This window comes from Octopus bimaculoides, chromosome 12, assembly GCF_001194135.2.
Source record: "Octopus bimaculoides isolate UCB-OBI-ISO-001 chromosome 12, ASM119413v2, whole genome shotgun sequence".
Classification (NCBI taxonomy): Eukaryota; Metazoa; Mollusca; class Cephalopoda; order Octopoda; family Octopodidae; genus Octopus; species Octopus bimaculoides.
In genome coordinates, this window is record NC_068992.1 from 67073744 (window position 1) to 67090011 (window position 16268).

At 32.8% G+C, this 16268-nt stretch overlaps 1 protein-coding gene across 1 annotated transcript in view; it reads left to right on the top strand.

The window, feature by feature from the left end:
- The window catches only part of LOC106884467 (neprilysin-1), a 187219-nt gene that overhangs the window by 40833 nt on the left and 130118 nt on the right, over nucleotides 1–16268 (top strand). Inside the window, exons 7-8 of the mRNA XM_052972063.1 lie at nucleotides 7926–8012; nucleotides 11026–11165. Coding sequence (XP_052828023.1) covers nucleotides 7926–8012; nucleotides 11026–11165 — 227 coding nt within the window. The remainder of the gene's footprint in view (nucleotides 1–7925; nucleotides 8013–11025; nucleotides 11166–16268) is intronic.

The window sequence follows — 16268 nt, forward strand, 5'->3', positions numbered from 1 at the left end:
AACCCCTTGCTAGCTAAAGTAATTGGCATCGTTCTGGTTGTGTTTAGTCATCCGTTCAACGCTGGTCGGAAAGAATGAATTATTATAAAAGAGAATAAAAGAAATAAGTTTATAAGGAAATGTTGGCAAATATTGTGGTGTTTCGCTATAATAAGGTTATACATTAGAACCGTGGCGGATTTAGATATACAAGAAAATCGTCTCGTATTGAACACATCGACACCTCGCGTCTAACAGCGCACGGCAAACCTTCATCAAAGTCTACTCAGAATCTTTGCAACAACAACGACGACGAAAACAACAACAACAAAAACAACGATAACAACAACAACAAAAATGAAAACACCCACAGTATCAATGTATGCAGTAGCAGCAAATACATTTCCGGCGTAGACAACTCAATTATTGTATGATGTAAAATTGTATAAGCAGTTAATATCCTCACCACCATCATCTTCGTTATCACCATGATCTGCATCCTCATCATGATCGTCGTCGTCGTCGTCGATAGATACCACCACCACCACCACCACCACCACCATCGTCATTTAGCTAATATAAATGAAAGAAGTATCGCTATTTGTCGCTTTTCCTTTCATCCTTTCGGGTTCTATAAAATAAGAACCAACTGAACATATATTTCAAAAGACGAAATATCCTATTGTATTCATTGTAACACTTGCCTCTACTTTATGATATTGAGCCTCGAAAAATGATAGGCAAAGTTGGCCTGGGTGCAGTGTGAATTCTGAACATGAAGTACTGAAACCAAACCTGCAAGGAGTTTTGTCCGATATTTTAACGATGCTGCAAGCTGCCATCGTCAGTAACAATAATATGGCATTATTAAGGCTTTCCTATTGTGGCCCCAGGCTAGTGGGAAATCAATTACACGAACCCAGTGCTCAATTGGTACTTAATTCGTCGATCTCGAAAGGATGAAAGGCAAAGTTGAACTCGGCAGAATTTTAATTCAGAAGAGGAAGACAGAGGAAATACCGCTAAGAATTTTGCCCAGCTGGAAAAGATTCTGCCAGCTCACCGCCTTGACAACAACAACAGTTATAATGATAATGACAACAACAATAACAACAACAGCAATAATAATATCTTGAAGGCTAAACGATGGAGACTATGTGAAGAGACAAGTAAAGTCAATAGAGTATTGGAAGACGTTGAAGAAAAGAACATCACACAAACAATTAAACTTATCAAGGCTGCAAGTAGGATTGTGACAGAAAGGATGGGATTGGGAACTATTGAGAAGAGAACATCGATGGATAAATGAGGAAATAAACAACCCTTGTGGAAAAGGAGGATTTCACAATGTATAAAGTTCCCGAATAGTGTAGTGTCAAAACTTGTCAGGAAAAGAAATGGAGAATTGAAGAATGATCACAAATTCGAAAAACTGAAGATGTATGGTGTAGATACAAAAGACCTGAAGGTTGTAATTAAAGAAGTGAAGCAGCCAAAAAAGCAAAATTAATTAGGTCTGAACAACGGATTAAGTAATACCGGCAAAGCCAATTGTTTAGAATCGACCAAAAAAGATTTTATCAAGCATTAGAAGCAGTGCAAAGGCAATGATAATAGTAATAGTAATAATAATAATAATAATAATAATAATAATAATAATAATAATAATAATAATAATAATAACAACAACAACAACATACAGAAAATAGCACTACTAAGCACCGCACACATCCTACGTAAAACACTTTCAATACAATGAAAATAAGAGCAACACAACAAACCACAGCACATACCCGAGGCACACAGAGCTGCGCTCGGTTGTGCAGTGAAAGCACGTGATAAAAATAAGACTACTGAATGATAATAATAATAATAATAATAATAATAATAATAATAATAATAATAATAATAATAATAATAATAATAATCCTTTCAGTTGTAGGCACAAAGCCTGCAATGTTTGCGGAGAGGACCGGCCTATTATATCGATCCCAGTGTTTCACTAGTACTTAATTCATCAACTCCGAAAGATTGAAAGGCAAAGTCGACCTCAGTGGAAGTTGAACTCAGCGGCAGGCGAAATACCTGTAAACCCGGGGTGCTAACGATTCTACTAGGATGTCTCCTTAGTAAGAATAATAGTCGGCGGAGATAGTTTTATGCTTGTGATGGGTGCAATTTTAGCAAGACGAGCAAAGACTAAGCATGTATGTCTCAGAAAATTGTTTAAGATATCAAATATGCAGCAGCGATCCATTTGTAATTGGGGTGTATTGTGTAGTCCCGGAGATTTGAGGTTAGTGATGGCAAGGCATATATTAAAAGCAATTCTAATGCATACAAAATAGACTTTCAGCATGAATGCTTTCCATTTTGTCTGTCCGGACATTGTAAGAAAGAGTTATAGTGATGTCCTAAATATGATTTAATTTGTGAAACTGATATTATGAATGTTTGCATTCATTTGAATTTCTAACTCCACTTGGCAAATGAAGATAAGATTATATTCAATATCTTCTATTCTACCGCTGAGACCTGATTGCCTATACATTCAGTACATCAAGTAATTATCAGACTCTTTTGGAAGTTAAAAACGAAAACTCTCTAATCCATTTAAAATTGTTCTTTGTTTCTCCCCTTACAATTAGTTGACTGTGATACAAAAAGTAACATTGACGTCATTCCAGCAGAAATGAAAAAAAGTCTTATTTCTACATTATGAGAGAGTAATTTACACATTTCTGCATTTATTGAAATGCAACAAATATGTCAGATATATTTAAAAGTCTTATCAACTCAACCATTTGACATGCTAATTTAATATGCCATTTCCTCACAACGAATATACACACTTTAAAATATATACTCTTTTAAAATAAAAAGAAAACAACTTAAAAACTAAAAGTTATACTCAAACAAACAAACGTAGAAATTTTAAGTCTGCTAAAATGTTCAGTCGGATTTTTTTCTGTTTATTTAGATTCAAATTCTTTCTTTTATTTTGATTTCAAAGGGATGTGACAGCGGTTTAATGGCGGGGTTACAGTTATGACATTTCTCTATATTGTATATTTATTGCTTTTACTAGAAACATATTTTATAAAGAAAGAATACTTTCATATTTTCGCATATTCTGCAATATGACAGGAACTGTATTCTTTCGTTGAAAGGTACTGACAAATTGCTTTCTTATCGCTAACGAATTTAAAAGACTCAAATCGCCAAAATAGCAAAACAATATTTGAAATGCATGAAATATCATTTGTGGTTTGTTGTCGTTTTCACTTTATTTAGACACACGTAATGTATAGAGCATAAAAGGGGACATATTGATGCTGAAAGAAAGCAGTATATTCACTGTTACACACACAAACTGAAAGCGGCACACATATTAATCTGAAGACACGCATACATACATACATACATACATACATATATCTATCTATATATATATATATATATATATATAAGCCCTTGGCTTTGAGAAAGTTTTGTGCTTAGAATAATCTACTGTGCCGTCATGACTAGTTGAGATATATTCAATATAGAAATCAGGCTAAAATACTTGGTAGATAAAATTAGACCCGAAGGCCGATATTACTCTTACAAAGCTGAACGAGAAAGCTGCTTATATTTATGGATAGTTAAACCACCCTAGCTTTAAATGGAAACTCGGTTATAAATATCAGAATAATCTCTTATATAGATATCGGTTTTCCGAGGGACTCTCAACCGCGTCATACTCTAGTATAATGAGACGCTAGCTAGGAGTGCTTTTACAGCTAAATTAGTGGATACGGAAAAACACCATCCGCCCCATATCCGAAACTGTTTAGAGAGATAAAGGTAATTCAGTTTAATCCTCCAGGATCCTTCCTGGCTCTAGGAAGAAATCGTATAGTATATATATATATACCTGGTAGTTTACCGGTAAATCACGTTCACTTCCACATTGATTTTGGATATTTGATTAATGGGACCGAAGATGGAAGATACGAAAATGCTTATACAACACTACAATTGTTTCGACATCTGGCATCGATCCCTGACGGGTGGGATACTTAACAACTATTTTAGGGACATCCGTCGCTGTAGATGTGTCTTTTCTAGCGAGAATAAGATATATCTCGCTAGAATAACGACTGTTCCGCAAGATATCTGCTCGATTTGTATTTAGAAAAGAAGCAAATTAAAGGATACAGTTTCATTTTTATAGAAGATTAATGATAACTATCAAATGAAAAAGAAAGGAATATACAATACACCAAAAAATTATTAAATATAACCCTTAAGGGATATGGATGTATAAACGCTCTCGCTTAGGTTGTACGGGTCACTTACACTCGCTCGTATAAGCATCCACCGGGACACAAGTATACGCAGACGCGCAGTTTGGCGCACATACACTACTCAGTGTTTATAAAAATGGGGAGATTAGAGTTAAATTTAATTCATAGATTAAATAATTGATGTTATATATTGACGTTACGAAGTAGCATGTTTTACTATTAGTTCTCTCTGTCACTCTTGTTCTTTCTACTTATATGCATAAATATATAGTTTCGTGTGTGTGTGTATGTGTGTGTGTGTGTGTGTGTGTGTGTGCGTGTGTGTGTGCGTGTGTGTGAGTGCATGCGTGCGTGCCTATGTGTCCTTGTAAAGGGAACTAATTGTAAATGTTGCAATTTCGCTCATGAGCGCCATATGATAGTATCAATCACGTGTCCATTTTTAAACCTTTTAATTACGTTTTTCATTTTGACCAAGCTTCGGCACTTTTGAGAGTTACCAGTCAGTGAACTGAAAATTACATTCGATTCCCTACTGTGACTATTTAACTGTAATCTTTTTATTTATTTCATCAATCTTCATTGAAAAAAGTCAGTAATCGTTCTACAACCTCATTTCCTATCAAATCTAAGATTTGGAATCATAAAAATAAATGATAAAAGACTCCTAATGTAATATTATTGATTTCTGACATCGGCTTATGACAAAAAAAGTTGTAACGAAAAAGTTGTAAAAACTTGATACCAAAATATAACTGTTATTTTATTGACTCCATCGTGATGAAAGGGGAAATTTATCGCGGATAGATTTTAACTTTGACTGAATAGTGATGAAACAGCGTAGTAAAACGTATTTCAGTCAACCAACTGCTACGTTCTTGTGATTTAGGACAGGGGAACTATATTTAGAGTGAGATAAAATGAGATCTGGTGAGATGCATGTCTTTTGTAATAGTGGTGTTATAAGTATAAGATAAAGAAGGTGTCTAAGGTGGAGAAATGAAGCTGCAGAACTCGCCCAATTTTGAAGGGATTACATATTTTATTCACTGTACGGCAAGCGCATGATTAGATATTACTGCACCACAAACGAAATGGTGTAGTTTTAAGGATTGTAGTGGTCGTGCAATTACCTTTCTTCAAATGAAACTCTTTAGGATAATATAGAGAAAAGGATTATATGTAACAAGTGGTAATATTCAGAGGAATATATTTCTCAGTTTCGAAGAAGTTAAGGTAGATTTGTCAGAACTTAAGTTACAATTTCTATTTCTAATTTGAATTCAGTTTTATATATTTGTAGAATAAAATAAAAGCATCATTTCAGCATTGATTTTTAATATATATTTCCCCGTGAGCAAATGGTCAATTTAGAAAGATCGCAATAGTACTTCAGCATATATCGTCAATCCTCTCTCTGATTGTCTGTTTATCTCTGCCTCAGCGACACTTCTACCCTATCTGTACATATTTACTGCTACAAACAGAGAAGACGCTGCCCGTTAATAAAACGATGTACACCACAGTCACCTAGAATCAGATGCATGCCACATACACTTTACCTATTTCTATGGCAGGAGAATATTTGCTGCAATATGGTTGACTCAAAGTCAACATCACCAATAAGCAGAATCAAAAAATATATTTGGATTCGTCGCTTTACTTTGCGATCTTTTAAACTGGTTGGAAATGCAATTTAAGAGATTTTGGAGCCGTTCAGGAGGGTAGATAATCTGAAACCTTCGTCGTCGTAAACGGTACAGTGTCAGGGATTGATATTGTTGTTGATATTCATGTTTATCCTAAACTATCCCAGATCGAAAAGATACCTAGGTTATAAAACTTTAAAAAACCTACCCCTTAGTGTATTCTCTTTACTCATAATGTATCTAGGATTGTATAATCTACTTTGTCTTTCTATGTGAAGAGTGTAGCGTGTCATTGGTGGAAGATTGAGCGATTAATTTTAGTTGGTTAAGCGTTTATTAATTGGTGCTTGATGGGAGGTGAATTGACAGAAGCATTCGATTGTCGGATTAAATGTTTTGTAGTATTTGTTTAGGGACATAAAGACAACTGAGTTCAAATCCAGCAAAAGTTAACTTAGTCATTTATGCCTCCGATGTCGATATTCTTCTACAGATATAACATAGGTATTGCGCCTATTTAATAATTCGGTATTAATTTTTCTTATGAGGAAAATATCACGTTTCTATAATTTGTTTCTGCATCTGACAGAAAAGATAATTAAAAATAACACTGAAGGAGTTACTTTTGTTGAATCCCCTGTGTAAGTCAGGAGCCATGTTTGAAATATAATCTTCAAATAATAGCTGAGTTTTCAATCATTTAAACCGGAATGAAAGTGGAAATGATTCTATGATTAGCTCAAGCGCATGTTAAAGAAAATTCTTTGGAGTTACTTATGTCATATTCCAGTTGAAATTTGCTGGAAATTCTCTCAACAATCATTAAACAGGACTTACTTTATAAAACAACATTTGTTTCATTGCTATATAAAGCAGCACTGCTTTCTTCAAATAGAATGGAAAAAAAAATTACCTAAAACGTTTTGGTTTTTGTCTTTCTTTGTGGGAATTATCGGCACCATGTCCAGAACATAAAACAACATATTTTGAGTATGTTTTTAGAGACATGTTGTTAATGTCTTCACATGTTAAACGAAGAAAACAAAGTGAAATTACATTATAAATTACGAAATGTAAATTGATTTGCATTGCTTGTGCTCAAATAATGTGACATTGGAGGGTTTAGATAATTTGAAAGAGAACATTGTCACAAGGCAGACGTCTAGTGTGTTGAATCGAAATTGCTGTTAGTTAGGAATAGTAAATACAAGGAATATAACAAAGACAATCATTATTAGACGGCGGTGATATCTTCCTACCTATCTGCCAGCATGATTGGTAATTATGTCGCCAATAAGTATTATAACTTTATAAAACATAAGTGTGTCTCATATTACAAATATTTTATACTGCAGTACTATTCGAGATCGGGGAACAAGAGTCAAGATAACTCACCGTTTGATTGTAATTATATTCTATTTCCTGTCACGATACTTCCGTGTCTCCTTCGGCTTTTGTCCCTGTTTGTCTTGCACACAGAATGTTAAAATGTCATTTTCTTGTGACTTAATTATTTTCAATTTCATATCGTTGAAATTTTGAAAGTATTTTTTTTCTCATCTATCTGACGCATTTCAATATCATAATGTTTTATTTATATTATAACCACTTCTGTCGTTTCTAGAAGGATCTACCCAATCATCGTTTTTCAAGTAATTACGTTATATCATTGAATCAAAGTCGATGCATGTCTCACACTATAAGGATCCACACATATTAGCGTGAGCTAAATATCTTATCCAAGTTCAAATCCTGTGTGTACTTATTTCTCCTATCTTATATCAGGAATACTGTACAGAATGGAATGAACGACAAACAATCTCAGAAGAATATGAGAACATTTAAGCCAGGAAATATGATATTTACATGGTTACATGGAAATAGACTTGATTAGTTCTCCTCCATGCAATACATTTTGCTTTACTATAGTTTGTGAAGATCATAGAGAATATTTCAAATGTTCTTATATCAATAAAATTATATTCCTGTTGTCGTTGCTGTTTCACAGATTATTACGCCGCCAGAAAATAGACGTGATAATGAGAGGCTTTACAACAAAATGACAGTCAAAGAACTTTCACACAAATTCAAAGAGGTAAGAAATTTCTTCTCACTTTTTCTGAAACTAGAATAAATAATTGCGTTTCTTACCAGGAAATTGCAGGTATGATATCTTAAGAGATTTATCTCCTCTTAGATACTTAAAAAAAAAAAGTTAATATGATGCATTCTAGTGTCTTAGTGGTGCTTCTCTTAAAAGCTTTAAAAGGATGAAATACAAACCGTAATTGGACTTTGCAGACGTCGAGGTAATGAGGAGAAAATCGATTATAGACATTCACGCTTGGTACAAAACACTCCAGCCTTTCGATAAAAAAGATAAGAGGAAGCTAATAAAACGTACTTTTTGGTTTCCTACATCGACATATTGGTGGTTTAATTGGAAGGTTTAGTCAAATGAGGATCGCTGTAGATGAGTAGCTTAATAATTCCTATGAATCCAAGAACGGGATGATGGCCTTTAATACATCGATTCTATGTCTGAAGTAATTGATTATTAATTTGCCAAATTTATTATCTCGAACTGCAATTAATTTATAAAATGACGTTCAATCAATGAAGGTGTGTTGAGAGATGACAGATCTAACACTGTAGATTTACGTTTTAGCTTTTGCATAAACTATAACATTTTTGCAGTTCACTATCTTTAATATCAGTCAAGATTATTAGCCACGGGTGTTTTCATGCAAGGCACCAAAAATACGAAGGGAAAGCTGAAGAGGGAGAGAAGTTTGTTAATAGCTGCAAAAGATTAAACCCACGAAGAAGGCCGGCGTCATCAAAACTGAAAATTGTGTAACACACACGCGTGCGAGCGCGCGTATGTGTTTGCGAGTGAACTGTCATGTGACCGGTTAATGTTACTGGAATAGTTCTTTTTACAATGGAACTCGAGCAACGGCGTTGTAGTTGAAATAGTTATCGTTTTGTATTTGTGAAAACATCGTTTACATCGAGTTAGCAAAGTTAAAACATTTCCCCCAACATTGTTCTGAGTTTTACATTAAAAAAAAAAACGAACAACAAACACATTTCATATCGGAAACGATTTTTTTTTCGTTTGTTTTATTAAAACAAATCTCAGTACTTATTCAATATGAATAATATCTTAAAATTTGTATTTCTGTTGTTGGCAGATAAATACATTTAATAATAATAATGTAGCAGCTTTAGTACTTCATACTTCATAAATTTTATCGAATTCCATGATACATAAGTCTAGAAGGCTGGTCCAATAACGAAACTATTTGTGCGATAGATATAGTATATTCCAGAAGAAAAATTGGCATAAGATGAACGTGGATTCTTAACGTTTCTAAAGGCGAACTCTCGTCTGAAGTAACTCTCTACAGCCAACGCCACGGATAATCAAATGACAGTTCAACCAGGCGAATAACTTCGATAAGCACGTACAAATAGAAAGATTCAAATAATGAGTAGTTTACGAATAGCTTATCATTTCTATTTAAAGATACCAGGAATATAAAGATATGAATTAAATAAATGTGTTGATATTTATTTATAATTCCTCATCAATGACTAAATATAATGAAAATATAATTTTATGTATTTTAATAAAACGCTAAGGTTCGCACGAATATTGCAAATTGAGCAAGTGTATTTCATAAATAAAATAATTAAAGCTAAAGTGATTTTCATGTACATTATCAAATGCATTCCGTGACTTTTAAGGATTAAAATATGTATTTTTCGCTCCTGATAGCATATTTATGGATATAGTTTTTAATATATACATTACAGTGATGAAACATTGATTTACCGACAACCATTTAACTTGTGTTGTTTTCATTATAAAATTACTTAAATACATCAGTGATCTGTCAACACGTTATCAATTTTGAAGATCTAAATCAATGTCAAGCTCTACAAGCCAAATTCAATAATTGATGCTGTTGAATATCAGTTGCGCAATAAGTACAGAGCTACGATAATATAAATTGTGAGCATATTGTATAAGTTTCCCTAGCTCAAATTATTCGAATTACATTTACTGATAGTTTTAGCAACATTATACAACACGTAGTAATAATTTAGGTTAGTTGCATCCATTTATCATATATATTTACCGAATTATATAGCCTGAGCCATTTGTATTAATGTGCTGAACATCTTGACTACAGAAATAACGTAGTAAACTAAACACTACATGAACCATCATCCCAGCCGTTATTTTCCAGTGGTTAATGATCAGGTTATCTTCAAAATTAGAAAATTAATTTCGAGATTAATATTGTCCAAAAGGGGTTATTATTCCCAAACTATTTCTTCTAAACATTTTACTGTGGACAACTAATTTCTGAGAATAGTTGAAAGTTAAAATATGGCAGTACATGGCAGAATGTCGAAGAAAATGCTTTTGGATATTCCGTTACCTTCTAAAATCAACTCCCATCGCTTTACGCAATTGTAAATTATATTTACATACATTCTGTGTAATAAGAACTAATAAAATATTGGTCTCGATTTAATCGGTCGGTCATTTCACCATTTTCCATTGATATGTGCCAATATTAGAAATAAAATATAAATTGAAATACAGGAACGATTCTAATATGTTACAGTCGAAGAAAACCATTCGAATTTCGATATGGCAATAACAAATCGTTAGCCCCATGTGATTTTTTTAGAAATCGTCAATATTGAATTGAAACCCATTGGTAGGTATTGCTTCGAAAGAGACCAAACGAATTGACTAGAATGTAATAATAACATTTCTTTTTATATGTTCCACCAGGACGGAAAGTGGAGCTGGGTCATATTAAAACTAAATACTGAAATATTGACAGTCTTTACGCAATTGCATCAGGCGTCTCTACGGATCTAAAGTGTGCATTGTAGTTTAATAGAAGAGTTGTTTTGTTGCAAAGGAAAGAAATGCAGTTTTGAAATATGAAATATAATGCTTTGATTATTTGAAACAAGGTCTCAATATATCATTGAGACTTGAAGCTATAATGCGAGGTAGAAATATGAGGTTATAATAAACTTTCGTTGATTTGTCAATATTTGTTTTTCCTTTGTTTTAGTTTGATTGGATGTCCTATTTTACTCAAGTCATGAACATCCCCAAAAAGTCTATATATATCAACGAGACAGAGAAGATTATTGTTCGGGATCCATCTTATTTTACAGAGCTTATGAAAATTCTAACTCAAGTCGACAAACGGTAAGTTTTCATTTAAATATTCATAAAATTGATTTTCCTAAGTTATTGGAAATACAGTCTGTTGATGATCCGTAGTATAGATAATCTTCTGGATCGTTGTAAAAGTATTTTCATACTATTGATCTTAATTGCAGATATACATATTTATACAGCGAGATATGTGAGAGTGAAAGTGAGAGAGAGAGTGATAGAGAGTGAGGCGAGTAAGTGAGGGTAACAGAGGCCAAGGAAACAGAAAAGGTGTTGGATAAGGGTATATATATATATATATATATATATATATATATATATATATATATATATATATATATATATATATATATATATATATATATATATATATATGTGTGTGTGTGTGTGTGTGTGTGTATGTATGTATGTATGTATGTATGTATGTCTGTATATATGTATGTATGCGTGTATGTATGTATATATTGTATTTAGGAGGGGAGTCAAAGATAAAGACGCAAAGAGTGAGGAAAGAACTGGCAATATATTCTTGATTGCTCAAATAATTTATTACTTCATTAGTTAATCAGTTAAGGAGTGGATTGGTTATAATATACCTAGACGGAATGTATTTGGTGAATGTCGTTATTTTGACGAAAATGACTCGAGCTATTACCTAGTCTGTTTCAATACATTAAGAACCTCAAAAATCATGCAACAACTACATATACATAGATACACACAGACATACGCCCTCTCTCTCTCTTTGTCTCTCTCTCTCTTTGTCTCTCTCTCTCTTTGTCTCTCTCTCTCTTTGTCTCTCTCTCTCTTTGTCTCTCTCTCTCTTTGTCTCTCTCTCTCTTTGTCTCTCTCTCTCTTTGTCTCTCTCTCTCTTTGTCTCTCTCTGTCTCTCTTTGTCTCTCTCTGTCTTTGTCTCTCTCTCTCTTTGTCTCTCTCTGTCTGTCTCCCTCTCTCTGTCTGTCTCCCTCTCTCTGTCTGTCTCCCTCTCTCTGTCTCCCTCTCTCCCCCACTCTCTCTCTGCATATATATATATATATATATATATATATATATACACAAGCAAAATGTATACATTTATGTACGTATTTATGTATGTATATGTATATACTTATATATATATGTGTGTGTATATATATATATATATATGTATGTATATATTTATGCGTACACTGTTGTTTCCTAGTCGTTATTAATTAATTAATTAATTACTTAATTCATTAAAATATTTTATCACGCAACTCAGACTTTTTTGAAACAATGCAACTCACCAGGCAAGAAAATGGCGGGAAAATTGTTCCAAATGAAGTCAGTATTTCTATGACTGCTTTGCGGTGAAAAACTAGACAATTAATTGATTAATAACAAATAAAAGTCCTACAATCAGTTTGTGTGTGTGTATGATTTTATAACGTGAATGATATTCCTAAGTACAGTGTCCGCACATATGCAAGCACTTGTATACAATCCCACACACACGTTCATACACATACGGACACACACACAAACGCGCGTGCGCACATAAGCACACAGACACACAAATACACACATATATATTTATATATAGATGCTCACACTCATATATATATATATATATATATATATAGATAGATAGATACTCACACATGTATGGAAAGATTAAAACTCAAGAAAGGGTGCGATTAAGGGAAAATATTGATAGAGAAAAATGAAAATATAATAATGGTTTGGACTAAAATATATAAACTAGTCAAGGAATGTGTAGGGTAACACATGCAAATATTTGTCAATAGAAAATGTATTTGGAAAATATAAACATTTCAGGATCTGTCGGTTTATGTAATGAGTCTTTCTCGCTATCATGTTTTACACGGTTGCATCAAGGGAATAAATACACATTGCATTCTAATTTCCAGAAAAATGTTGGTTTCAAATTTTGGCACAAGGCCAGCAATTTCTGGTAGGGAGAGCAGATTTGATTACATCGACCACAGTGCTCAACTGGTACTTATGTTATCGATCCAGAAAGGATGAATTATAAAGTCGACATCGGTGGAATTTGAACTCAGAACGCGAAAACGAACGAAATGCCGCTAAGCATTTTGCAAAGTGGTGCCAATTCTGCCAGTTCGCTTCCTTAATCTATGGAAAAAATATTGGAAACGGAAAACTATTGATAAAATTACATTGGCCTTGCTGTTTGCAACATATACCATGCCAATCTATCGTATGTATTGACCACGTAGACTATTACTAAACATTACCACCATTGATAAGGTACGAACCACCAACTGCGTTAGTTGCTATTTCAGCCTCTTACTTATTGATACTGTCACAAACCTGGAGCATATGAAGGTGATATAATGAAATAGAATTTCAAAAATCAATATTGTTTAGAGAGTATTTTTTCAATACTATTGTGTATTGAAAGACTAATTTATTTCCAAATAATTATAAAAGATGGCGCTCTGTGCAAAAATTGGAGAGTTGCTAAAAAAATTTCGATATCCATTTATAGTTTAAATTCAAATCCCCCCCTACGTCGCCTTCGATCTTCCTCCCCCAGGGCTTTTGCCGTCTCTACCAGTTAAATACTTATCTTGATTTAATCGAGTTACATTCTGTACGTTGTGTTACTATGTGCCAATGTAAGAATTCAATAATTATGATCTAAAATACAACAGCAATTCAATCATGTTCAATTGGAAAGAAACCATTTAAAAATTTGATAAGTTTGAATTCGTCGTAAAATTAGAAGCTGTTAAACGATTACTTTACTTGCGAAACAGGAGAAATTTTCAATTTTCCTAAAATTATTAATGGTTATGGATAATAATGTAGAAAAGAAATAACATGATATATACGTCAATCGGGATTAATTAATGCATAGAAATTTTTTTTTTTAAATGGCATTCATCAAATTGATAAGGAATTAAACATAGTCTTATTGTAAATACTATTATATATTTATCAGATGTTTCAATAATAAATGATATTTGTAAGTCGTTCTTGTATTTTCGATATGCTCATAGTCTTGTCAATAATATAGTCAACGTTTTCAAGGTTGAGACTGACAATTTGAACGATATAAAGCATATAATTACATTACACTGCGTTTATATTTTATAACATAATTCTAGTCATATACTCATGGTGATGCCCCCTGACTACAGCACATCCTACAGATTTCAGACCACTATTCTAATGCCAAAAATCGATATTTTACTATTTATTTTCTGTTTCCATACTATTATAACGACGTTTAAATATCGATTCCAGAAGTAGGCACTTGGACTAAGTACTTTGACGGGAAATGCTCCTGACGGATTTATTGCTTGTAATTAATTGGCAATTATTATGTTGAGTCAATAATGATGAAATCCCATAATTAAAGGCAGTGGTATTCGACTTACGTAACAACTTATATAAATATTTTTAAAGTATCTATTGGAATTCTGGGTGCATTCCAGCACCTACACGGGCTGCAGTTGTCTCACTTCAAGGGAAGATACTCAGATCATGTTGGAAAAATATTATGGGCAATAATTCAATATATTTGACAGATCTAACTGCTAAACTGAGGTTTGGATAAATATTCCGGTATGTATTTTTGCAGAAATTCCAATTATGTTAACACGAATAAAATAACAATCAGTATGAGAATCTCTTATTATTGTTTCGATATCATTGTTATAGCAACAAGAACCAAATATAGCAAAGTTTTATAAGATGGATTGAGTTTGAACTTTTGTGTTTCTTGTAACAGAGAGAAATGATCTGAATGTTATTTTACATTCACGGAAACTGATTAAATGGCAATGATCGGAAGAAATATTCTAGAAAATGCAAAATGGATCGAATTTCAAAGAAAATATAGTTTTTCTTATGTCATATTAATAAAATAAGCTACTAAGAATCTAAACTAGTTTAGAAATTAGCATAAAAAGTACTTTTGGATCTCTCAGAATGATGTTTTCGTGACCAGAAATACAATTAAACAATTTCCTACAATATTTCTCGGCAAAATTCTACCTGTCTACATTTCTCACACTACCGTCGTCGTTCTACCCACATACAGGATGACTCTGGAGTGATTTCTAACGGTATGTGAGTAGGTTTAGTCCCAAACAAGGATGGGGTCTCTAAAAATGATGAGGAAAATATGTGAACAACGTTTGACAGGGAGAGGTTAAAAACTGTATTAAATTGATAAATATGTATATGTAACACTCACCCCGACCAAACCACGTTTCGAAGCATGACACATACACCTACATACCTTAATAATGGCAATCATAATCTTGCATTATCTGTGGAATGAAGTTCATTTCATCTACATAGATGATTTAACAGAAAATATAAGGAATTTTACGCGATTATATTCCCTTTTCTAATACCACTGTGACAGCAAACGATAGAATAACGGAATATTTTCCTTTTTAATTATAGCAATAAATTTTACCCCAAGCAAGCTATCAAACTAATTCTTTATAAATTCTGTAAAAAACCCATCCTCCAATATTACCCCTGCTATGAAATTCGCTTAAATTCATTAAAAATTATATTGCTAAGCTTTGTGTTACCATTCTGAAAATTGCCATTTTTACGCCATCATTGTTATAATGATGATATAAAAATAAAATATATTTCATTGAATTATTTGAAGCTGTTAAAAAACACAACTAATGATGGGCTATAAAGATATTTTACGTGAAAAACTGCTTACTAAATTGATATATATGGAACAATTCATTCAAAAACACTTCAGTCTCTGCCTTATCTAGCGATATATTCTATTGCTGAGATCTTTTTGTCGAAAAATTATATATTGTATTATAACGGTTATAGTTTAAACAGTTAACACAGATTCACACTCACCTCCTCTCAAGCTCACTAATATATTGTGATTCCTGCTCAGACGTATACTCACCCCCACTACACACAAAATCGCATAGACATATTTATTATAGACGTAACATATCCATTCAGTTCATACACACGTATATTTTGTGTATTTTTTTAGAAATATATGCTACTGGTGCATACTCTATACATACCACGCGCATGCTTATACGTGCAATATGTATATAAATAATATATATATATGCATGCTGCAATGAATATCCATAAACCAATATATATATATATATATATATA